The sequence below is a fragment of the Haemorhous mexicanus genome, chromosome 15, assembly GCF_027477595.1.
Source record: "Haemorhous mexicanus isolate bHaeMex1 chromosome 15, bHaeMex1.pri, whole genome shotgun sequence".
In the NCBI taxonomy this organism is placed as follows: domain Eukaryota; kingdom Metazoa; phylum Chordata; class Aves; order Passeriformes; family Fringillidae; genus Haemorhous; species Haemorhous mexicanus.
This window is the reverse complement of record NC_082355.1, coordinates 415,694-441,862: the sequence shown is the minus strand read 5'-3', so window position 1 is coordinate 441,862 and position 26,169 is coordinate 415,694. Positions and strand designations below refer to the sequence as shown.

General features: G+C 45.3%; 1 protein-coding gene across 1 annotated transcript; it reads right to left on the bottom strand.

The window, feature by feature from the left end:
* Positions 1-410: 410 nt before the first annotated feature.
* LARS1 (leucyl-tRNA synthetase 1) lies at positions 411-26,025 on the bottom strand. Its single transcript, XM_059859775.1, has 32 exons — positions 25,841-26,025; positions 24,849-24,967; positions 23,332-23,419; positions 22,649-22,729; positions 22,078-22,218; positions 21,105-21,266; positions 20,324-20,436; positions 19,648-19,711; positions 19,043-19,110; positions 18,468-18,693; positions 17,315-17,402; positions 17,148-17,224; positions 16,438-16,491; positions 15,673-15,813; positions 14,873-14,950; positions 13,911-13,996; positions 13,755-13,820; positions 13,579-13,661; positions 12,422-12,560; positions 10,819-11,031; positions 9,901-9,958; positions 9,101-9,164; positions 8,321-8,504; positions 8,013-8,103; positions 7,035-7,175; positions 6,356-6,496; positions 6,162-6,272; positions 5,215-5,325; positions 3,093-3,197; positions 1,894-1,989; positions 1,398-1,530; positions 411-727 (listed from the first exon to the last, which is right to left on the bottom strand). Exons 1-32 carry the CDS (start codon positions 25,844-25,846, stop codon positions 522-524), a joined length of 3,534 nt encoding a protein of 1,177 aa, XP_059715758.1. The 5' UTR covers positions 25,847-26,025; the 3' UTR covers positions 411-521.
* Positions 26,026-26,169: the final 144 nt, after the last annotated feature.

Here is a 26,169-nt window from a genome sequence, read left to right as displayed (position 1 = left end):
GCATCCCGAGGCAGTACCCAGGAGAGAACAAACAATGATGAGACCCCAGACATCCAGTGTGTCAGAAGGACTCTGAGGCAGCACAGGTGACATCATCCTGGTCCTTGCCTTGTGTCACACCTGTTCTGTTCCCACCTGCCAGGGCCACCCCTCTCCCCCAGCCAGGCAGCACCAGGTTCTCCAGTTAAAGCCCTGGGCTGAATCAGCCTTGCAGGGAGCTGAATGGAGCTGAGAAGCAAGGAGAGGAATCCTAAGCATGGCATTCAAATTTGTTCCCGAAGAGCCTGCCCACAGCTGGAAAAGAAGGGTCTCCAGGGTAACTGTTTCTTTTCAAGAGAAGCCAAAGTACCAGAGGAAAATAATTTTATCAAATCCCTGTTTAAAAGAGCAGGGGCAACTCACACGTGAACTCAGGTTGGTTTGGGTGGGCTTTATTTTTTTTACAGAAGAAATTCTCCCCTTTGCTTAACACAAATGCTTCCAAGTCCCTCCATGAGCCTTCTCACTGGATACACAGCAGTTCAATGAACCAGGTACACAATTGTGTCCCCAATGTCCCTTGTCAGGCCGTTCTCAGTGACACAGACGTGCCTCTGGGCCAGGTCAATGTGGAAGATGGCTTGCTCCAGGATTGGAGTTTTCCCTGCTTCCTCTTTGCCAAGCACTGGAACACGGCGGGGCCCAAGCACAGGATCATCAAACCTCATCAGCTTCACTTTGGAGAGATCTGCACAGAGAGAGCAGCAGGTCAGGCCATGGCAGCTGAGCACAGGCACAGCACCCACAGAGTTAATAACCACAGCAATGCTGAACCCTTGGAACTTCCACACCTGCTCCAAGGAAATTCATTCTCATGGGAATAACTGTCATGCTAAGGTTTACACCAGTACAACAATGTCCTTCAGGGGTTACACAGTGAGGTACCAAGAGAAATGGGGATAAGCCACACAGAAACACCAGCTCCTAATACCACATTCCAAGCACTGAATTTGCTTTATCTGGCTCAGGACAGGTCTGAGTAACTGAACAGTTATTCCTCATTTTCTGAGCAATGAACTGCGGAGACTGGGAGGAAGAGGAGGGTGAGAGTTGATTTCAACACAATTCCCTATCAAAAGGCAGACTAATAAGACTGCTAAGCAGACCAAGAAGGCTGGGACCCTGCAGCTAAGCCTTCCTGCAAGTGCAGCCTTCCAGCCCTGTGCCCCACAGCACACTGACACCTCCTGGGAAGACAGGGAGGGAGTCCCAGTTTCACCTCACTCATTCCCAAACCTCCAGCCAGGAGCTGGCAGTGACTCCCATCCCTGCACACACAGGGCACGTCCCACGTCCTGTCACGCCCTGTGTGTGCCCCCTCAGCAGCTGGCACAGCTGTTCCCTGGACTGGGGGCTACCTTTGATCCCCCTGTCCATCTTCATCAGGCGCCTGATGATGGTCTCTCTGTTGTCCCCTTGCCTGATGTCCATTTTTGTGGAGAAGTGGCCGTTGGAGGGCTGAGGGTTCACCAGAAACACAGACACACCAGGCTGTGAGAAACAACACAGACCTTAGAGGAGAAGCCCTGCATGTGATCCCTCAGGAGAAACATCTGCTGTTCATCAATCTTCCAGAGGGATAAAATCCCTTTAGAACCTTCCTGGCCATGCTGGATACCAGCACTGCCCCAACTCGAAAATGCAGCCCAAAGTGTAACAATTGTTTAAGACATATTTAGGGAAATCAATGACATTTTTACTTTGAGAGTTAGAAATATTCATACATGATAAACATTCATGTCTGATCAAAGTTTTTAAATGGCATATTTAAAAAAACCCAGACAGAAGTAAAGTTTCAATTTAAGTTTTTTAATTGAGTTTTCAGACTTTCAGTATCTGAATTTCTGATATTACCTCAGTTCTGAATACAGAAAATGGTTTTCCAGGACAGCAGTCTTCTTTGATTTTATCTTCTGCTTCAGAAGCAAACTTCACCTCAATGTGATCCAGCTGTAAAAGAAAAAATGGGGGAGGAGGGAATAAGCAGGAGTTTAATGGCTTTAGAGGGAACAGCAGAGGTTACAGCCCCATCAAACAGCTGTTCATGTAAGAAAGGGGAAAGCAAACCTGCACTGCCAAAAGAAACAAAAGCACAATTGAACCCACAACATCTTGTTTGCAAGGTACCTCTGAGGGTCACCTACTCCCTGGGTGAGGTGGCCAAGACCCCAGGGTCAGTCTCTGAGGACAGTGACCCCCAGAGACCCCCCAGCCCCTCTGGCTGTTCCCAGCAGTGTATTCCTGTTCTGAGGACACACTGCTCCCTCCCCCATGTCAGGGGCTTTGAAGATTTACAGACAGTTTAAGCTGCTGCTCACTCTCAGCTTTGCTCTGACATGGGACAAGCCCAATAAAGTCACACTTGTTTCATACTGCACAGGTTACATCCAGCTCTGCAATCTATACAGTTTCTAATTCTTAAAAACCAGTTGCTTTTGATTCTGGCCTTTGGTGTTGGGGTTGTTTGGTTTTGTTTGTTCTGGGTTTTTTAACACCACGTGCCTGAGCTGTCCCCTCATTACCATGTTCCTATTAAACTAAATTCTGCTCATCATATGAAGCAGCACAACTGCTACCAGGCAGGATGCCTTTTTTCAGAGCACAGTGTGAAAAGCCCTGCCCAGAGCCTGCTCCTTGCAGAGGGAAGCCTGCTGCAGCCAGCATGCCAGTGTAGGTGCCCAAGGACTGACTGGTCTTGCTAATACCTCGAAGCTGCTCATCCTCATTTCTTCAGCTGGAAACTGAGATACAGACTGGCTGAGAGAAAAATGTATCCTCAAATTGTCACTGTCACAGCTGCATCGTGTACTGCAGTGAAAACCAGCCCTGGTTTCTGGGACCATGTTTGTAGTGCACACCCAGCCCTGTACCTCATGCCAACACTGAACAGACCCATGTGCATCTCTGACAAATGGAGACAAAGCTGATAAAAAACTGTAACCTGAGCAATGCACACCCAGAAGTTACTGTAAAGAGGCTTAGAGCCTTAGGGAAGGCTGCTGCTCCAGCTATCCCAATAAATGCCAAGCAGCAGGTGCCAGGTCTGTACCAACCTCCAGGGAATTTGTCAAATAGACAATGTTCTCCATGAGCACTGCACGCTCATCAAACTCCAGCTCAAGATCAAGAACACGAGAACCATTTTTCTCCAAGTTTTCCTGTGGGGGGGAGGGAAAAAGTATTAAAACCCTCTAAAGGCTGCAAGTAAAATGATGCTTCAAAATGGCAAACTATCCACATTAGTCATGAAAAGAATAGGCTTGTAAATCCAAGAGCTCTCTGCTGGCACAACATTAACACTGGAGCAATAATTTTCTTGTAACAGGGCTTCTTCTTCTACAGGGAGCTGGTGACACTGATGGGAGGAGTAAGAGCAATTAGAACACATTTTTAATATAGAATTGAAAAGGTGTTTGACATTCACAGTTATTTAAATCCCTACTTAATGTGCAGGTTGAGAATTCACAAAATCAGTCAGCATTTCAGTGGTATTTCACAGCAGGAAACTCAGGCTTATGACCCAGTTTAAAATAAAGGACGAGCTCACAGCACCTGGACGTGCTCACAGCGAGTTCACTGCAGGGAAATAACAACCACTTTGTACAAGAACATAAAAGTAACTTAATTAGTCCAGAAAGCCAGCAGCAACAGTCACAAGAGACACAGTATTAAAGGCAGTATAAAAACCACACGATTTTTTTTTTTTTTTAACTAAAACAGAACTTCCTCTTTGGAGTTTAATCTGTCCCTGCCTGGCTCTCACATGCTGAGCCAGCTGTCTCCTTTGAAGCTCTGCTTTGTCAGCCTCAGCATGGTTGTGGTTTCCTGGTTTCCTCATCAGTTTAATGTGAAAGATTCCCTTTTAACATGGAACTGCTTCCCTTTGTAAAATCACAGAGGTGCTCCTGCATTTCAGCCCTCCTCTGATGAGTAGGAAGCACAAGCAGAGATGCTCCTTGTACCCTGGAACTGATGAATAATTGGTTTCAGAGACACTACTCAGGGGAGTCTGAGCTCAGGTGTTTCCATGTCTCTGTGGGAAACAGGCTGCTGCTCTTTGGAAGCAAAAAGATGGATTTGAGGTAAGCATCAGCTCCTTCCCCACTTGCCCCAGGATCACTCACTGCTGCCAAACTAAAGACACCAAAATACAGCAATGTTTCAGCCCTAACTCTTAGGACTGAGAGCTTGTCTGACCTTTCCCAGCTGGATCAGTGGATCTAACACATCCCTACTGTTCTAATAAACTTAGACAGGAAGCTCCAGAACTGCTCTGTGCTCTCTGCTCCTCTGAAGGCTTCCAAGCTCCCATGAAAAGGAACAATCAGAACAACCCCACAGAGACAGCAAAGAACAGCTCCACTCCACATGACAGAGCTTACAAAGAGAAGTAATTATTATGTGCATTTCAAAAATCAAGCTAAAGCTTAAGGACAAAAAGTAATTTTTTTTCACTCATTAAGATTTTTTTCCATTACTAACCCCTCTCAATTTCTACAGATCACGAAAAGTCATTAAAAGGTTTTAAATCATACACTGCAACCCCCATCCCTCATTTAAAAAAAAAAAAATTGTTGATTATTTGCTTCTTGTCTCTCCCTAGTTGTTGTATTGAATTTTCATCTGCAACAGCAAGCACAAGAAAGTTTCTTTAAAGAAATGGAAGCCAAGATTTTCATAGGCTTGCTTGACTCAGGGAAAATAATGGACTATCAGCATATTAAGTGATAAACATTAGGAATTACACACAAAATTCATCATTCCATTCAAGGTTCAGAACAGCCTGTTGTTTCCTCCCTTACACATACTGCAATCAATCAACTCCTGGCCTTCTTCTTAGCTTCCAGTTTTTATGTCTCCAAAGCAACACTTGACTCATTTCAGCATGAAAACTGGAGAAGTCAAGTAGGATACATTTCAAATACAGAGGGATCCAGGTGTGTTTGAAGTACAGATTGCATCACCCCCAAAGCACAGAAAGCACCAGGCCTCAACCAGATCCAGAGCTCACCTGGGCTAATTCACACAGAGGCATTTTTATTATGTAGTTCTTCTAGAGATGTAGAAGATGTTTATAAACAAACCCTTGAAGATGCCAAATAAGCAGAGGGCAAGGGGGAGACACTGCACTCACAAAAGCCTTTCCTGCACCAGAACTGTCCCTCTGACACTTACCTTAACCATGGCAACAAAAGGCATCACCTTCTTCATATACTTCTTCAGCTCTGGCAAGGTGTTCAGCTCACTGGCAATCACTTTATTATCTGGCAGCTGACCTCCACTGGCCTAAAACAGGGATGAACAAGCATGAAGGAGAACAGCTATCATGAAAAACTTGCCTTCCAATATCATGTACCTTTCCTGCTTTTTCCCATAAATACCAGCAAGGTTAGTCAGCATCATTGATTCCACAGATAGTTCTCTCATTCTTCTGAAACCCAAACAGCATTTAACACTAATACAGGAAAAAAGCCTACACAATGCCCAAAGATGAATACCCCCAAGAACAAATCCCACATGAGGAATTCCACAAATTCCACAAGCTGGAATAGTCAGGACTCCTGAGTCTATCAGCTACAACCCTGGTGTGTTCAAGCTGAGGATGGTCCACTGGGACCCCAAAAGCCACTCTCAGCAGTTTCCCCATGCCAGAAGCATAGACCCTTCTGTTTTCTTAATGTATTTCTTCTTATGACTGACTTATTCCAATTCAGCTATTTCTTGTGACACTGCTGAGTGGTACACACTTACTCAAGGACTAGAACAAAGCTTCTAAGCCCACTTGCAGATTAAGGCAGCAGTAGTCTGTCAGTCAACCATGTTTCCTCAAAAACACACTTGTAAGAATATTTAAAAGCTAACCACTTACAATTGGAAGAAACAACAGAGCACAGGCATGTTTTTTACTCAGATTGTCAAAACCAATGAAATGCAACTGTCAAATCAATGACAGTCCTTGGGACATTTTCATTAAGCATTAAAATTTACTGGACAGTTGTAAAAGCATATAGAAAATTAATCTACTAAAACAATTTGGTAACAAGGTACAGCCTATAAACTTTCTACAGATGAGCCCCCAAACAGCTGGCAAGCAGCTGGAGGGCAGAGGAGGGGTCGAGCACCTGGAAGTGCTTGCGCAGGACGGAGAGGGTGGTGTGCTGCCAGGGTGGGTAGCTCTTTGCCACGTAGATGGTACAGTGAGAAGGCTTCTGGGAAGGCTCTTTTGTACTTTTCTAAGGAAATTAAAAAAAAAATCAGGAAGGAGTCCCTAGCAATACAGAACTATCACACATGCACACAAGCAGAGCAGGCTCACCTTTCCCTTGGCAGGGGCCAGGTAGCTCTTGAGGCGCAGGCGGAGGTCGTGAGCTGCCTCCATCAGGTACTGAGAGGAGCGGATCAGCACCTCATCCACGGGCCCTGCTGCTGGCCACAAGGCCCTCATGATGGAGTCAGCCTTGGGGCAGAGCCAGACAGGAATGCACTGAGGGAGCACACCTTAGCTGGTGGGCTCCCAACCACTACAGCTTGACTGGAAAAGACAGTTTAGCCAGTTTGGACTCAGTGAGCACCGACCCATAGCAACCCAAAGGAGGGGGCACACAGACAGAAGCACTGCAAGTGTGTTCAGGACTATACATACAATCACAACCAGCACGTGCCTATGGAATGCCATCTAATAGCTGGGAGCTGTTTTTAAAAACATCAAAACTAAGCTTTATGCAGAAGTGTAAGACTATGGCATTCTCACACTAAATTTTAGATCACCTCTTTGTAAGCAGACAACGATAGTGAATATTAATGTTGCACATATCATCACAGCAACAGGCCAGCTCCCTGCAGTCACTGTCCCAGGGACAATGAGCCAGTCTGACTTCTTGGATTCTGACACATCTTCTCTACTTGTACACAAATATCTGTAAGCCTGACATGGGTGTCACTGAAATCCATAAAAGCTCAGACATGAATCAATGACAGAACTGAAACGTCAGTACCTTCCCCAGCAGGGACCAGATGTGCTCACACAGGTGGGGGCAGATGGGAGCCAGCAGCAGAGTCTGCACCTCGATGAACTGGAACACCAGCTCCCTGTGCATGCCCTCGATGGCCAGCTCCCGGTACTTGTCTTTGGCTGCCTGGAACAACAACACAGCCATCAGCCCTCTGCTGCCAGGGACAAACACCAGAGTCACCCACACACACCTGCAGGCTCCAACATGCCTTCAGAACGTGAGCAGCTTGTCATAATCCATTACTGAGTTCTAGGAACTGTATTTTCCTGAAGCACCCACATGTGAATCTGCCAGTCGGCCATTGGATTTTTTGCATTTATGTGGCACTTTAAAAAACTGTTTATTGGCACAAACATAAAAGACAAAAACATCCACAGCTGTGTATCAGGTGCTGTCATCCCAAATAACTTACATACAGATACTAATAAGAACCAAGAAAAAGGCAATGAATATGATCTATCATTACACATAATTCAGCCTATTTAACCCTACTCCTGAGCATCTCAAAGCAGCCACATGAAGGAGTGTGTGTAATTCATTAAATGGAGCAGCATGGCTCTGCAGACACTCTGGAGACATGGTTTATGGAGGATATCAAAAAAGCACTATGCTTCCAAACAATTTGGTTGATGCATTATCTGGATTTCTTATGAAGAGTCCTTCATCACAAAAGATATAAAGAAAGGCAACACTCTTTTTAATAGTGTCTTTTTTAAAGTAGCTTCTTGCTCATATTAGACATCAGGACTATTTTGCAGAATTGCATCTGCTTTCCTCTGGACCTTTGTAAACTGACACAAGCAAACCTCTACGATTCCACATTTATTCCCTTGAAGTACTCTTGTTTCTTGACACAATTCTGATTCCAACTCAGCTGTATGATTAAGGATCAGAGACAGAAGGATTAAAAGAAATCCACTAAGTAACAAATACCAGGTGTCTTTTTCTTACATCTCCTACCTGAAACTCAAAGAAGCCAGTTTTCAGAGCTTCCTTAAACATCATCTTCTCATAATTTTGGTCTGTCTTCATTATGCCTGCATTCATCTCACTAGGGAGGGAAGGGAAGTGACAATATCAATACCACATAGTCTGCCCCACGTAATGGCAGTTGTAAAACTGTCACCAATGCAGCCAAACCCCATAACCTATTCTGGAATGAGCTCTGTTTTATGGAATTCATTAATTTTTAGAAAAAAATAACTCCAGGATTCCTCCTTGCAAGGAAAAACCTGGTCCAAACTGTATTATTAACTTCTGTACCACACCTGGCAAAGACTCTGTCATTGAAGGTGCTGGCTGGGCCACTCCTCAGGCTGTCCCTGTTTGCAATCATCTCCTTCACCCACTCCACCCACGTGTAGAGACGAAGAATACCAGCATCTGCCATGGCTTCCACAAAGTTGGCATCTTCAACAGTGTCTCCAGCATCAGCCAAGGCCAAACGCATGCCTGAAGAAAAGGGGATCAGCTGCCAGGGCTGGGTGCCACCAGCTGGCCAATACCCATGGAGTGCTGTGCCTCCTGCCCCGTGACAGCTCACTCCAGCTGGAGCTAAAAGTGCAAAGCCAGGTCACAAACTGCCTGGCCAGCCAGAGATGCCTCAAAGGAGGCACTTCCCCTGGGAGGGGAACACTGCCCTCCTTGGGAGGGGACCAGACAGACACCAGAACCAGGAGACCAGCACGGTCCCTGCCCAAAACACAGGAGCATGTGAGGAGCATGGCCCACGTGGATACACAGGACACAAATATGTACACACCCCTTGCACACCAACAGCACGTCCTGTGCTCTGATCTTCAGGGAATGCAGAGAGCTCAAGCAGGCTGCTCCCAGAGAGCTCAGCCCCAGGAGCAGCTCCTGGCTGAACCAGGTGTGCTAACACATATCCCAGGCTTCCATGTGGAGTTCAGCTTTCCAACAAGAACAGGTGGTAAGTGGCAGATTTATTGCCATTCAATACTCCAATAAACTTCTTTGAGAGCAAAACACTAATTTTAGTCATTTTGGCATAACTGACAATCAGATGCAGGTCAGAACACACTCACCATCTGCAGAAAACTTGTCAACAGCTTGAGTGAGGGTGAGGAAGTTGCCTGTCGATTTAGACATCTGAAAGAAAGATAAGAGTGTTTGTTTTCTCACACATCCCCTGTGTTGGTGGATAAGCAAGACAGACCCAGCAAGGGTTTGGGCAAACAATTTTCTCATGAATCACAGCAAAAAGCACTTTGGTTAATCTGAATGAGGCCTCACAGCAAAAGCAGACTGAACTCTGCATGCACTCAGCAACAAAATATAATCCCAGAAATTCCCTAAATTAAACTTAAATATTGCTTTAAAAATGGCAGCTTCAGACCACCATGTATTGATTTTTCAAGAAGAACTCCACTAGGGTTTATTTTGGGTTTTTTTGAGTCATATCAGACAGTCTCCAAGGCCTAATTCCTGGGTTCAGGCACTTTTAATTCAATTCAGTGTTAGAACTTGCACATATTAGCAAGGCATTGCCCCAAACTTTTTCCTCTCACTGCACCTACTCCAATGCTCTAAAAAGATAAACTTTACTTAAATAAATAAATATTCTATACTACCCTAAAACTTAACAGAAATCTTCACTGAACTCCACTAAATTGGTGAAACCACACAAGAGCTGACTTAAGAGAAAGTGCTACATAGAATCACAGGCAAGGGAGGTCTTTACCTCTAATGAATGAAAAACTGGAGGGGAACTAATGAAGAAATGTCACTATTTCCCCTGCTTACATCCCAAGAAGACATTTCCAGTCTGGCTAGCAAATGGCTGTTTTGACAACACAAAAGCCTGTCACACAGAACCTCACGGTACCTTTTCGGAATTGAGGAGCAGATGTCCATTGGCTCTCACAGCTACTGGCCATTTTTCCCTGTTCAAAGGCAAGATACAAATCTTTTGGCCAAGTAAATACATTTTCTCTTTTTAAAAATAGGAACAAACATTTTATATTCCAGTTTGAGATGAACGCCTTGAGTGGAATCTTCAAAAAAAATACCTAAGGGTTGTCTTAAGTATATTAAGGAGTGTCTCTGAAGATGAAAAGAACTACAGTATAAAGGCTAAGGATTATCATTGCTGAAACACAGGGCAGGGAGCAGTGCACCTGCAATTACAGTTCATTTACGTCACCCTCCTCTGTTCAGATATTTTTAATTTAAAGGCCAGTGATTGGCACTGCCCAAGAGCACACAATAGTGCTGGGTCCACATTTCTACCCATGAAGGAAGGAGATATTAAATTATCCACAATCATCTTCACTACACATCAGAAACACACTTTTCCCATATACAGTTTTATACAACCCCTAAACCAAAATTCAAGGGAATGCAAACAGTATCTTTCAAACAGTATCTTATCACCATAAAAGCATCATGCAATGGGCAAAGATTCTCAACCAGTCCTGCACAGCCCATGGGAGCATACATGTCTCTTTTAACCATCCTTGAGAAGGAATTAAGGAGACTTAATAATAATGCCAAATAAACTTCAGTGCAGGAATGCCACTCAACACTGGGAAATCCATAGGAGGAGGTAATGCAGAAAAAACAGGGGAAATGGTAAAAACTGTTTCCATTTCAATCACTTCTGTTATAGACAACTGTATTAAAGCTGCAATATGAAAGAATACATTTTCAACACACTTCTAAATGTTGTACAGTACAAAGGCCATTAGCAAATGTAACAGAGCTGCAAATTCTCCAGCTTTACCTGCCTCACATCCCAACTCACCTTTGCTCTGACCACATGGCCACATGATTGTAGAGGTAGTATGACAGGTGATTTGGAACAAGATCTTTGCCAGAAACTCTGAGATCCACAGGATACCAAAATTCAAACTCCTCCTTCAGCTTATCCAACTTTTCTTTTGGAATTTCAGTTTTAGGGAATGGAGCTGTCTTGAAGAAGATGTAATCCCAAACCTCTTTGCTCATTTGATGTGCCCTGCACAGAATCAGTCCCACATTGCACAGTCAGTAAAAGCTCCTCACATTCTAGCACTTTCTGTAAGGCAGCTTAAACCTCTGGTTCCATTCTCACAGCACAGTCCACCTGACCAGCAAACACAGAGTGCCCAGGGCCTTTACCTGAGTTCAGGTGACAGCTCTGTGCTATGCAGAGAGGAAAAGCATTCTGGACCCCAAACTATTTCCAGTACACATTAAAAAAACACCTCAGATGGTGGTCTGTACTACCAGTCCAGAATAAATCCTACAGGCACAGTTTGCTGGTTTGGTTCTGGCAGTTCTTGTTCCATGCTTTAAATTCCTGGGCTGTGACTGGGCTTGTGTTTGGTGGCAAATTCATTGTAACTGAAGGTGACTGAAAGGATGGGCCATAAATCCCCTTTTCCTTAACACCACAGAGCAAGTAACAGTAAAAAGCATTTTCCAAGGCTGTTAGATGTTATCTACTTGCATAGGAGAGCAGTCTAATTGTACATGCTTAATGACATCAAATCTGTAATTCAGGGACCAGGATGCTCACTTCAAAGCTTGTTTCTAGACACGACTAGCTCCTGCACAGCTTCTCTGTAATTAGAGAGGTTTGAGCCCAAATGACAGCCTTGCCCAGTCTCAGAGGTATTTCTGTCTGTAGGAATCAGGATCTTTACTTTGGAAATGGTTTTCAGGTTAGTTATAACAAAGTAAGAAAAGTTTCCATTCCAATATGTAAACTACTCCAGAAATTAGTCCATAAACCACACAGAATTAGAGCAGATGATTCAAGGCACAATCTGAAGTGTTTTTTCAACTCCAGACTGAGCTGTACTATCTCATCTCTCTGACCCCTATCACCACACTTCAAAAGCCACTCCAACCAAGAGGTCACATGCCTCCTCCCCCTTGCTCTGAAGACAAGTTGTGGATAAAAGATGGTTCTGAGCTTCCAGGAGAGAGACAGTGACAAAAACCAAGAGCTAAGTCCTACTCCCTCTGTACACTGGAGCCTAAAATTCATTGTGGTGCACAGCAGTCTCAGCAAGCAGACACCTAGCAGCCAATCACCCAACAGCCTGCCAAGGCCCATTTCAAGGCAAGTCAAACAAGTATTGAAAAAGGTGATTCACTCTCCACACAGTTCTTTCAAAGGTGCTTTCAGAAGTATTTTTCCACTCCCTCTCTTCCTCTCACTGCCTGTCACACTCCTCTCTTTCCTTACTGCCCCCTTGCAAACCTGCTCTAACTCAGCTCATGACAGGTTAAGTTTAAAAAAGACACTTTTTACACACAAAAGCAAAGACTCACCCTCCTTGGCAAATCTTTCTGCAGGGCAATTCAGGTGATAAGCACACCTAATCACACAAGAGAACTCAATGGTTCACTCTCCTTACCTGATGCCCAGAGGAGACTCTCCTTGGCCCCTGAGGTTCCCCCCCTGCAGCAGGTGAGCCACAGTGTAATAGGCCATGTAGATGGTGGAGTCAGAGAGAGACTCAATCAGCCACTGCTCATCCCAGGGTAAGCGGGTCCCTGCAGGGGAAGGCTGTGTCAGGCACCCAGCACCACCCTGACCCCCACACACACAGCAGCTGATGGTTTCCAGTGGAACACATACACACATACACATACACATCAGGGGAAGGCTGTGTCAGGCACCCAGCACCACCCTGACCCCCACACACACAGCAGTTGCTGGTTTCCAGTGGAACACATACACACATACATCAGGGGAAGGCTGTGTCAGGCACCCAGCACCACCCTGACCCCCACACACACAGCAGCTGATGGTTTCCAGTGGAACACATACACATATATATATACATCAGGGGAAGGCTGTGTCAGGCACCCAGCACCACCCTGACCCCCACACACACAGCAGCTGATGGTTTCCAGTGGAACACATACACATACACATACACATCAGGGGAAGGCTGTGTCAGGCACCCAGCACCACCCTGACCCCCACACACACAGCAGCTGATGGTTTCCAGTGGAACACATACACATACACACACATATATACATGCTTATAGGTTTAAAAAATACTCATGCTTATAGGTTTAAAAAATATCTGGTTTAAAAATTAAACTGTGCATTTGAAAATTTTACTCAAGGGCAAACAGTTGCTGATGTTCAACCTATTTCCTGACATGGCTCAGCTCAAGAACATCTGCTGTGGGTGACAGTGCACATCTAGCAGCTGGCGCATGTCAGGCTACACAAGATGAAGGCTAATCAGGATTTGAGGAGAAAACTCAAGAAATGGTATAAGCTCCCTCGTCTGAGGTTCCTTCCACATCAATGGCCCAGGCAGAAAGCTACTACGATGCTGCACAGACCACCTGTAGTAGTGCAAATATTACCAGCCCCACGCACTTCCAACAAAGCACACCTTCTCCGGGATGCTGGGCCAAGGTACAAGTTGGACAATGTTGCTCCCACACTTCCCCATACCACTGGGGATGTCATATAGCACTTAAGCCTTCCAAGTGAAATGAGGAGTACCATCCTTACAAAGAACCAACCGAGAAAGGAATGTTTTGCCTACCTAAGCCATAGGTCCTGGAGCACGCATGCTCTTGTAGCCAACCTAAGGTAGCTTCAAAATTTCTCCTAGTCTCTTCACAGAACCTGTAAAAAAGAAGCTCTTACTGCCTTCAGCCCTCTCAGACTCCACCAAGAGCAGCAAAGTCACTCTCCTTTACAGCCACATTCATAACTCACGTCTCCAGATGTTGCAAGCACTCTGACGTCTGTTTCTTCCAGCTTGCCTCACCATAATCTAAATACCTACAGTCAGGAGAGGTTTATTGTAATAAAGCAATCGAGAAGTAGTGGACAACTGGAGAAACTTTATAACTGCAGCTTTGTTTCACTCACCACTGGTCACAAAGGGCCACGACACACTCATCAGCAGATCTCGATATAACTTGTTTCTCGGGTTCCATATAAATCATGGCTTCACCCTAAGAGTTGAAAGGGCAATGAAAGCTAAAATTCAAGGACTTAGCAAAGTATTGAAAATCCTGACAACTTACTAAAAAGCATCCCCTCCATTCTAATTTGGTTTATAGCATTTACTGCACAGCTCTCACCACTGCCCAAGCTCTCTGCCTCAGTATTCCCTCCGGTAAAACGAGGCAAGGCTTGACTCTGTACTTCTCTAAGGTACCAGCTCACAGCACTTTGTACAGAATGCAGGAGGAGAAGGAGGACATAGGCACAAAATATTTCCCACTGACTATGCCCCCTGACTGAACAGCTCCTAGGAAACTCTGGAGGACAGAAGGAGGGGGAAAGGCAAAGGAAAATGGGATGCTGAGCTTCAAATCTACTGCACACATCACGGGTGCTGATGCATTATAACCTGGACATAACAGTGCCACAACAACAAGGGAATGATGACTAAATGCCTGAAGCCTCCTCTCACTCCCAATCCTCATCAGGGAGTCTCATTAGAGGGATGCCACAGTCATTGCTTGTTTACTGCTGTTTTCTGAAACAGGAGCCCAGCAAGGGGGCATTTGCACATCACACATCTCCTTCACTGGCTTGAAAGAGACTTGACAGCCCAGGTCCTACTCTTCCAGCATCCTCCCAGCTATGCTAAAGAATAAATTGGACCACCAGAACATGTCCTAGGGAGAGTGACAGAATAAGGCAGGGAACAAGAGAACTCTAATGAAGCTGCTCAAGCCAAGAACACCAGGTCCCTCCCTCTGCAGTGACCCAAAGCACCCTGAGGACTGCTGAACCACACCAGGGGTTTCTCTGGTGACTCAGCCCTGTGAAAAGGACAAAGCAGACAGCTCAGAAGCAGCTGTGTGCACAATGTCACTTACCTTATCCAACATCAGCTTCTGAATGTGTTTTTTGACATCTTGAACTTTTTGTCCTTTGAATTCATCCACCAACATCACCTGCAAAGATGGATCAGGAGATAATTTTTTTCAAAATTTAGCAAGACATAGGTGCCATAGGTGTTCAAATCAATATAAGGAAGTAGCAGGTGCAATCTTTGACATGCAAAAATAAGAGCACAGGTATTAAGTTTTTTTCATTATGTGCAGTCATTTTTACCCAAAACCACTTTGTACACATGTCAGCATCCACATCGATGCCAGATTGCAAAGAGTCAGAAATAAAAACTACTGCTTGCTTACAAAAGAACAGCAGAGAAATACACATGGTAAACTACTGAGGTAAAGACAGGTGAAAAAAAGAAAACAAAACAAACACCAAAAAACACAAAACAACAACAACAACAAAAAAAATCCAAAAACAAACAAAAAACCCTGCAAATAATAACACCTTCTCATTTCATATCAGTTTCCCTATCTATACTTGCAACAAAATGGATCAGCTCCCCAGAAGGTGATCACTTGTTCAGAAACCAGGTTAAAATGCTTGGAGAACACAGGAATGTGTGAGTGGAAACTTTCTCCAATTCTACATCACTTCTCCAACTGCAGACCCTTACTGCAGGAAGAGTCTAAATGAAAAGTCCTTTGGGACATTTTGGGAAAAAAGGACACTTGTCCCTCTTTCTTGAATTTTATTTTTTTTTAATTCTTTACCTGCCTTTTTTTTCTCCTAGTGGAATTCACCAAGAAACCACTTACCAAAATCTTGTATTACTTACTCCCTCATAGAATCCTTTCAGGTACACTCTCTCCTTGGCCTCTGCAAGCTTGTCTCTGTCATTCTGGCTCTGGATTTTGAGCTCATCACAGACAAATGGAGCGCAAAGGCTGCCATAGCCTGGGATTTCAATGATGGGCACCTGAGAATTAACAGAGGGCTGTCAAACCCTACTGCACCCCATCCAGTCACAGCATCCAACACAAGTTACACAGGGCTTACAACAGATTGCTGAATTGCACTCATGGCCCAGAAGTTCTGGCAGCCCCCAGGGGCACTCCTGAGCTGCCCAGGTATGTCCCATGACACGGCACCACACGGAGCTGTGCCAAGACTCAAGCTGGCCTGTGGAACCAAGGGTGCTGCAGATGAAAACTGCCTCTGCCTCAAGGCTGTGCTAACATTGAGGGACTTCAGCTTTTTGCATTGAACAGACACCCTCCTCATCGGGCCACAAGGGCACGACATTTTCACCAGCCAACAGGTTATCAGGATAATGATGCATTCCATTTCCCAAAACAATAACTCCTATAAAAATTGATACTTTCCTTTCTCTCTGAAGTATAGCATAGAACAACAAATCTTGGTTGCAACCCTTAACAGACCAAATGTTGCAACTACAGGAAAGTATGAAAACTTTATGTTTTTCAGCTGAGAAGGACTTTAAACAGCAACTCTGGAAGAGGTGGCACAGCTCCTGGTTGATTTCTCATCAGGGAGCATGACGTCCTGTGTGCTGTAGATGGACACGTCTGGGTGCACTCACCGGCTCGAACGGCAGGACCATCTCATCTCTGATGCCATACTTCACCCTCAAAGCCTTGAGAGTTGGAAGAAAAAAAGCAATAGATAGAAGTCTTCTAGATGTAAAGGTTTTATCCATTCAGAGTGGGTTTTACATAATGTTTTATTACAAATCAGACAAAGCCACTTCCCTGCCTTCTCACCATTTCTGACACCTGAGCTCAATTCCCCTTCTCATTTCCAGGTGATTCTTTGCCATAATTGTCTACTTTTTTTAAATGGGTAAAAATTTATATTGCTCTACCCTGAAATGAGTGGGCAAAAATTCAACAGCCAGGCATAGCTGTTCAGATGCTGAGGTACTCCTGCAGTTAGGAACAACCACTTTCAGTCTCATTTGAAATTAATAGAGAATCTTAATCTCATTTTTGGAAGTCATTTCCACAACAGGAATTCACTTCTGTTTCACTGGTGCTCTTTTCTACCTTAACATGCAGCACAAGTTACATGATTCTCACCCAAAACTCAGACCTGAAGTCTGAAAAAAAAAAAAAAAAACCCATCTGTCCTAGCCCAGCTGATTTAAACTTCACTTATTTTTAACTGCTTTGATTTCAAGTTAGAGATGGCAAAATGCCAATTAAAGCAAGTTTCATTTTACTCACTGGATATTCACTTTTGACCCTTTTCACTAGGGAGAGGAAACAAAAACAATTAAGTTAACAGACTGACCTGCTTCTTTTTCAAGTCTCTCAGGGCTGCAAAGTCATCTGGAGAGTCAGAGGGAACACTGGTCACCACTCCAGTTCCTTGGCAAAGGAAAAGATGAACAGATGAAAGGATTAGTCCCCACACACTGAATGCCAGTGCCCATCCAACAGGCTCTGCTGCAGAATTACCTTTATCCTCCTTGATGGTGAGCATGGGCAGGGCATATATGACCTTGTAGGTGGTGAGGGGTGCTGAAAGTGCAGCACCAAGAATCTCCTGAGCAGGACAAAGGAACAGCATTACAGTAAATCAGGAGCTTTCAGCCTAGTAGAGTAAGCTCTCCTGGCTGATATTCTTCAAATTTTCTGTAAATTTTCCTGACACATGACAAACAAATTAAATGCATTTTATATACAGATGGACAAGGAGGAAGTACATATGAAAATGTGTGGTACTATTTGAGACAGAATATAGGTTATATATTGGTAAAAAAGTCAAATACCAAATACTAAGAAATTTAAACCACAAGTATGTAGAATTGGGAAAGCATAGGAAACAGAAGGACAGTTTGCTTCCAAGTATCTGAAGCACAACAGCACTGAGGCAGAAGTGGCTTAGGAAGCCAGTGTCAAAAGTGACATTAAACAAAGAAAGCATATTGTCAAGATGTTCACACACTGACAGGAGGCAGTCAAGATGTAGCAGCTGTCTTCTACCTCACTAATTTGCTTGAATTTACATCATGTCTACTAACAAAGGGAAAAAAACCCCACATATTTTCTACTTCATTCTTCAAAGCAAGATCAAGAAAGATGGTGACAAGTTGTAGTGAATGGAGATCAAGGGATGCAAACAGCTGAAGGTGCTTTGTATCAGGATGAATAAACACCACTGACGACACTTGCACAAAGCACACAAGGACAGCAAACCCCAAAACCACTGACATTCACTACTCAGCTAAGAAAGCTTCATTCACAGAGATGTACTGGAAATGTCAGTACCAACAAAAGCCTTTTCCACATAACCCTTTCTAGCTATTGCTTTTCCCCCTCCCTTTCCATTTAATCTTCCCAGCAAGCAGAAAAGCATCACTTAACACCATCCTTTCACCACATCATGCTGAGGGAATAGGAATGCATCTGTCCCCACCTAAGTGCAGCAGCTCTGGCTTGTCTGCCAAGGAAGCTGCCTGCTGCTTGCATTGTTTGTCACTAAAGATTTCAGTCACTCCAAAATGTCTGTAATCCCTCCTGTATTTTCTCTCCAATCAGAATTCCACCATCCCCTTTGTAAGCCCCAGGGGAGCAGCTGAGGCTGGCCTGCAGGCTGCAGGGTGCTGACCTCTCCCATCAGCTCCTTGACCACGGGCAGGACGCCGCTGTGCCTGGTGAAGCCCTGGTAGGACATGTTGCGGGCGGCGCGCTGCGTGCAGACGAAGATGTCCCCGCTGCCCGTCTCGAAGCCGATGTACTTCATGTCCGGGCGCAGCCAGCAGTTGGTCTGCCCAAACATGGTCTCTGGCCTGAGCGTGGCAGCCACCAGGAAGATGTTTTTCCCTCTCAAGCCACTGGGGGGAAAAAGTACTGGATAAGTTGCCAAAATAAAATCATCACGGCTCATACAGAACAGGCTTTTAAACTAACATCAACTGCCAAGCAATGTTTCCTGAGACAGAAGTGGGTCATTAGTTCATTGTGGGTTTTCCATTTTCTTTCCTTTTTTTTTTTTTAAATTCCATCTTGAGGTCCACACAGGCACAGCAAATAGAGCAAGTCAAAATTCTGACCAGGTCTTTGAAGTGATGGAAATAACCAGGTGAAATTAAATTCTGCACCAGGCAAAACAGACTGTTTAATTCAATGGTCAGTTCTGGGCAGCAGACAGAGCCCATCTGCCACTAAAAAGTCAAGACTTACCTCAGTTTTGCAGGGTAAGGATCCAACACCTTCATTTTTATCAGCGTGTATTCTTGAGGCCCAACACCCTACAATTCCCACAAACAATGCAACAATCAATAAATGAAGTCACTTGAGCAGGAAAGAAAACAAATCCTATTCTGTAGGAGCCTAATCCAAACACTATTAAGGTACTGATGCTTTCCTCAGAGTAAATCCTACTTCCATTCATATGGAAAGGCTGTTCACTAAAAATGCAGACTGCAGAGAGGTTATGCTAGAGGTGCTCCTACAGCCAAAAACTTACCAGTCACAGACACTGTCTCGGCAACATCTAAGTTAGCAACAGCTTGTTTATTTAGTTTCACCAGATAACAACACAATGGAGTAATGCTGCTGGCACAGATGGCCAAACGATCACAGAAACCAGCTACAATGGAACTTACTATCCATAGTTCCAGGCAAATCTGCTCAAGAGAAGAGTTCATTCAATTTTCACATGCACTGACAGCTGAGAGCCAGTGACTCTGCACATCCAAACTATGTTTTGCTCCAAGATACAACTTCCTTTCCCTTTAGTACTTAAGATCACAAGCAATGCATGAAAATTCAAGTTAAAATATTACCTCTCCTGTTTGCCTGTCATGATCCATGCAAGGCTGTCCATCTTTAGGAGAATAAATTGTATATCTAGAAAAACATTTTCATTTAGCAGTGAGTAAAATAGTGTATAGAGCAAGAAGAAAAAAATTACATCTCTCTTGGGAAAAAAAACCTCTCAATGGCATTTTCAAATTTTGTGTGGATTTGTTTCCATCAGTGCCAATGTTCAGTTTTCACAAGAGCTATCAGAATTGACCCTTTTTTGCTGGAGTTGGTACCCATGGGAAAACTAAACCTGGAAGACAAATCTCTCATGCTGTGCTGGCATAACAACTACACTTCACTGCATCAGGCAGAGCACCAGCAAGAAACCTCTGTTCAGCCAGGCCAGCCTGCTTCCCCACTAGATTGCCTTTTGGCATATGGGGACAGCCCATTCCTGTGCCTTAAAATTTCTTTCTTGAAGAATGTCCAGCCTTCCTGGACTCCTTAGCCCCTCAGGACTGCCTCCCAAGGGACTCCCTCAACCATTTCCTAAAACCATGATTCCTCCCTCAACCATTTCCTAAAAGCATGAAACCATGATTCTGGTTTCATGTGAGTTAACAGCATACCCTAGAGACATGTCACAGGGCTCTGTCTCTGGTACAGCTGAGCTTACCCACTCTCCCAAACACTCAGAGCTGAGTGCCAGCTTACCGTTTGCCAAACTTAATCTTATTTCTTTCCTTCAGTGTAAGGAATTGCCATCGCACAAAGGAATCATAGTAGGGATTGACATTTGTTGTAATGAAGGAACGCCTCCAGTCCACCTGAAAATGGGCAAGAGGCTCCAGTGAGAAAGCACAATCAAGAAATCAAAGGAATCTCATAATACCATAACTATTACCTTAAAAATAAAAAGGGCTTTCTCTCAAAAAGATAATGCAAGTACATATCTCACAAAGGGTGTAAGCTTTATACACATCTGTGCCTGCTCTCTGAGCAGAGATGTCAAAGACTTGAGGTCCCTCCACTGACTGAGAAATTTAGAAGTTTTGTAGTAGTTTTAACCAACCATTCGAGCTGCATTTCAGCACTGCCTGGTTTCATCATCTTTATTTCTCTCCATTTTCAAAAATCTGTTGTCAGCAGGACAAGTACTTTTAGGAAGAAGAATGATGTGATGTCAAATAGAACTATTTTCAATACTGACTACAGACAAGTTATCTCACATGGGAGCCATAGGTCATAATGTCTTTACTGGACTCATCTCCAGCTGTGACCACTGCACAGAGTACAAGCTCTATATAAGAAAGCACTTAATTATCACCCAAGACCATTAAATGTTAAATGACTAATTCCATAAATATCAGAAACATTCCTGGAATTATGCTGGCAGTACTCAGAAAATCTCAAGGAGAAGCAGCATGTTCACCAACACAGTAACAATACAGGTATGGCTGCCTGCATAACTGAGGCTGGGACCACCCAGAGTCACCTTCAATCCCATGCTCTTCAGATCCTGGACAGCAAGGGGAGGGAAATAATCCAGCCAGTGCTCAGCTTCAGAAAAACTGACCACTTCTTCATCAGACAGACCCAAAGACTTCATGATCCCCCACTGGTATTTGGAAGAGCCAGTCTTGGCAGCAGCCTTGCTCTGAAAGAACAATTGGGATTAGGAAGAAGCCCACAGTCTTGTCACAAGAGCATTTACCTCTGTTAATGTTATGGTTTCTGATTCCAGATGCACAGGTTAATACTCTTGAATATTCTCACATCCTCCCTCTAACAGTGAGGGCAATTGATTAAAGTTTCCATTCTATACCCTGTATTCACAGAGTTTCCATTCTACCATACCTCGTGTTCACTGTTCATTCCCCAATCCTCCTCTTCCCAGCTGCCCCATGCCAATGTCCAAAACACCTGCAGAGGCTCTGCCACAACAACCTGGCAAGGAATTGTTGAGGCCCTGCTCAAACCCATGGGGTTTTGCACCATGGAAAGGTGGATAGCCCTGCACTCCTGTACCAAAAACCTTTGCTGCTGTCACTTTCCTCATGGTACTTTTCCCAGCTATTGTCCCTTGAGAATCTCCTGTCTCTCCCCAGCAGTGACCCAGGCAAGGTCACACCTTCTCTCCTGCAGAGCAGCCAGAACCCCAAACCCAGCAGCTCCAGGGGGACAATCTCTTCAGCATACATAAACAACACACAGTGCATCTCTAAACTTTTCCCAGACTTGATTCTTTGCCTTGCTTTGGGATACTCCCAAAATCCTAAATCTCATTTAAAAACCTGGTAAGTGAAAATAGTTTGGATGATTTTACTGAGCCTATCTAGACAGAAAAAACAAAAAAAAAAGTTTGTATCAAGGTTTCTGTGAGCCCAAAGGAGGAAAAGCCTACAATGTGCACACCGAAGTTTTGACAGCACAACTCTCAGTCCAGGAAGGCTTGGTTTCAACTTTACCTTTTTGCCTTTTGCTTTGTCTTTGATGATAATTTCTTCCTCTTTTTTACCAGAATTTTCTTCCTCTTCCTCCTCCTCATCAGGGAATTCCGGTGGGCAACCATACAACTCCATTTCTCTTTTCAGCTTATCTGCACAAGCCTGAACAGAGTTATTGGGAGTGTGTCAGCCAGGGCACCAGCTGCACCCACAGCCAAGGGTGGGTTTTACTGACAACATTTTGCATTCCATGCTTTAAACTTTTTTTGGACCTTGCATTAAGATCTAGGAGATCCTGACACTCCCAGAACACCTTCCAGGGCAGGAAGAGGTTTACTGTAAGGATTTTCTTTCAAAGGAAAACATACAACAGGTAAAATTTAGTTTTCCAGCCCTGTGTCTTTTAAAGCGATGTTATAGCTCAAGCACAACACAGGTTTATTACAAATTCAGGTTCCAAACCACACTGTCTTGGAGAGTTTTTAAATAAACTAAGGCGATGCTGGGGATGGACAGTAAGCAAGGCTCCGAGCAGCCTTAGGGATAAAAATCCCATCAGAAACAATCCCCCCAGCAACTGCCAAACTCTCACCTTGATGGGCATCCCCGTGCAGTGCAGCCCAAAGGGAAATAGGCAGCTCCTCCCCTTCAGCCTCTGGTAGCCGACCGCGAACTGCAGGCAGGGAAAATGGAACAGCTGAGACGGGAACGGCCGGGCTGGGCCAGCACCTGCTCAAACACAGCTGTGACTCCTTCTGCAACACAGCCACGACAGGTGACAGAGCTGGGGGCAGCCCTGGCAGGAAGGGGAAGCCGAGTTTGTGTCCAGGCCTGCCCCTGGCACAGGCACGGGCGTGCCAGGCTTCCAGGCTGGCTGCACCAGAGAGCTCCAGGTGCAGAGAGGGCTGCTGTGGAATGCTATCCCAGCACCCAAAACCTGCTCCCACACAGGTCACAGAGCACAGCAACCACCAACAAAAGGGTCTCTTGAGAAGTTTGAGCTGTTTAGCAGCATCTCCTAAAAATCTCATTTCAAAGAACAAACAGGGAAAACACCTGCAGCCCCATCTCATCAAATTAAAAATTACATTAATGGAATTTCCCTTCAGCTAGCAATATTCCTACTGAAAATGTGGGGAAAAAGGAAAGTTTAAGAAGTAATCACTAAAGCTATAAAGGAATTGACATGGCATCCTATTAGCTCAAAACTGAACTACAAAATCAGCATTTGCTCTAGAATAGTATTTAAAGGTATCAGCAAAGGAGAATTTTTACCTCACATTTAGATAAGGAAAACGTGTGTCCCAGGTGCAGGCGGCCATTCATGTAAGGGTAGGGAAAGGTAACAAAGTACTTCCCTTTGCTGAGAAGAAAGTCAAAGAATTAAAACACATAATTAGCTTGTAAATGCCCATCAGGCAATACACAGCAAAACAGGTAACTGGGATGTTCAGCTATTAACAGCCCACAGTGATGTTAAAATATTTCCCTCGCCAGTAACATGAGTATTTGATTTTAAAGAGCTGATACACTAACAGGCTTTATCATCCTAAAAAATAAACACTAAAGAAAAAACCCACAGAGGACTGACATCACACAGAAACAGTGAAACAGATATAGCATGTTCCCAAAGGTAACAAATTCTTATCCTGCTTCTGTAAATTAATTACAGCAAAGGCTTAAAGTCAGTTATTTAATCTCCCACTGTGTGAGTTCAGATTTTAAGAGCAGCTGCAAGCAATCACTTGTTTCACAGGGATATATTGTTGCAGGGTGTTTCAAAGATGTATTACATTGTTGGAACCTGAGCTCTCAAAGCAACTAAGAAAATATTTACATTTAGGACACTGAATTTCTACCTCTGCCTCTGTACTCCAGGCCTTGTCTCTCCCCTTCACACACTCCCTCGAGCCATTAACAAGAAAGAATAAAGGCCAAGTCATTTGTTTGCCTACAAAATCTACAAGTTAAGAACCTGACACCTGTTACACCACTTCAGTTATTATCTTGGTTTAGTCTGACTTTCCCCCACACCAAGCATTAACCTCTTAGTGCCCAGGTCACTGCTTTTCCAGGCAGAGACCTTCCTCAGGATCAGTGCTGCTCCCCCAGACAGCCCTCCACACCTGTGAAGAGCACGGATCCCACAACTCCAAAGGAACTGTGCTTCCAAGCACGCGCCACACTCCCAGAGGATAAAGTTTCTCAGGGTTTACTCTGGGGCAGAAACAAAAGCAGGAGTCCTATGGTCTTCCCCAGAGTGCAGAGAGCACTCTCTGTGCAAGGCTCCTCCTCCCAGCAGCTCTCTCCATGCCCTGGGGTGGGGGCTGCAGCCAGTGGTGGCCAAGGGGGCTCACGCAGGACCCTGCCTTCCTCCAGCTCCACACGAGGACAAGAGTCTCTCCACAGCAGCACCCGGGGTTCTGTGCAGCCCTGCTGTGCTCTGTGAGGCAGAGCAGGACACACCTTCCCTCAAAGTGAAACCTCCCCAGGGTGAGGGCTCAGGCATCCACTGCAGAGCCTCCTCCATGTCAAAGGGTACGAGTCACCAACGAGAACCCACAGAGGGTACTGACACTGCCAGGGAATGAAAAAGCTTCTCTCATCCTGCTGGAACTCGGCCACACACGTACCCAGCTTTATGTCATCAGCTACAGAAATGTCAACAGCGTGTGAGCAAGACCCTCCAGCTGAGCCATGAATACTGCTCGTTACAAAGGGGCCACCTTTCCCCCCAGCAGACTTTGAATGAAAAGACATTTCACACAGCGGAAAACCGAGTACAACCATACCTCCTCTGGTCCTTCCTGTCTGCAGCATTGATCTCAAACACTCGATCACGCTCCCACTTCTGCTGGACCTCTCTTTCAATCTTCTTCAGGAAATCCACTTTCGCTGTTCCTTTACGCTCCTGCTCAGCAGAGAGAGGAAGAGAAGTCTGGCTGAACAGGGTAAGAAATAACAGGGCTGTACCCCACCACAGACCAGCCCTGCTCTCCTGGGGCAAGGGCAAGCACTGCCCCAGGGCCCTGCAGCGGCATGGCTCTGCAAGCCTGACAGCCAGCCCTCTGAAACCGGAGCAAGACCTGCAGGAAAGCACCAACAGCCATTTCCCACAGCAAGGGACTCCTCAGTAGCCAGGACACACACACACACACTGGCCATCTTGCCAATAAAGAACAAACTCAGACATGTCTGAACTGGGGAGGTAGAAGAGGATATAAATCATAAGTGAAAGCTCCCATAGAATTCTGATTTTATTCCAGACTCTCCATAAAGCCATGTGATGCATCCCCCTCTTGACGTTCACAAAGTGGGCACAGCACGCCCTATGCCAGGAAGAGGGCAGGTAACAACCCTGACTGCAGTTCACGGAGCTCATCAGGTAAAGCATTCCAAGAGATTTTAATTAAATCAGTGTTCAGTAGCCCTTCCTCTCATTCTTTTATCACATAACATATGGCAAGTATTAAAGCATCTTATTCTTTCACCATATAATACACAGGAATTGTTAAAGGACACACGCATTAGAGACACAAGAATTCTGTACTCATAAAGGTGGAGGATTTAGTTCTTGCCCATCAAAATCAAGACACTCCTAAGACCATTACACCAAGGGGCCGCAGCCGCCGGGTACAGGCCCCACGTACGCCGCTACGGAACCCTCTTCCCGGAGACCGCGGCGCCGAAGAGTGACCCTGAGGAGAGGGTGAGGAGCCCCAGGGAGCGCCCCGAGCCCCGCAGAACCCTGCAGCCGGAGCCCCGGCGCGGCTCCCGAACTCACCGCCATATTGTCGCGCCTGACGGGGCCCGCACGGGCCGTGCCCACAGCGGCAGCGCGCGGGGGAACCCAGGCCGTACCAAGACAGCGGGCGGGGGGACCCCGGGCACTTCTTAGCGTGCAGGGAGGGGAGAGAAGGAGAGCGGCAGGCAGAGAGAGAGGAGCGGTCTCTGCGAGCACTCGTTCCGGCTGGGGAGGGGGGAATGAGCCCGGTGCGCCGGGCTGAGGGGTGCGCCCGCCGCCACGCTGTCCCTTTAAGAGCGCCCCCCCCAAGATGTCGCCGCGGGTTCATGTGCTCGCTCCACCGAACTTGCTGGTTCTCCCTGACCCTC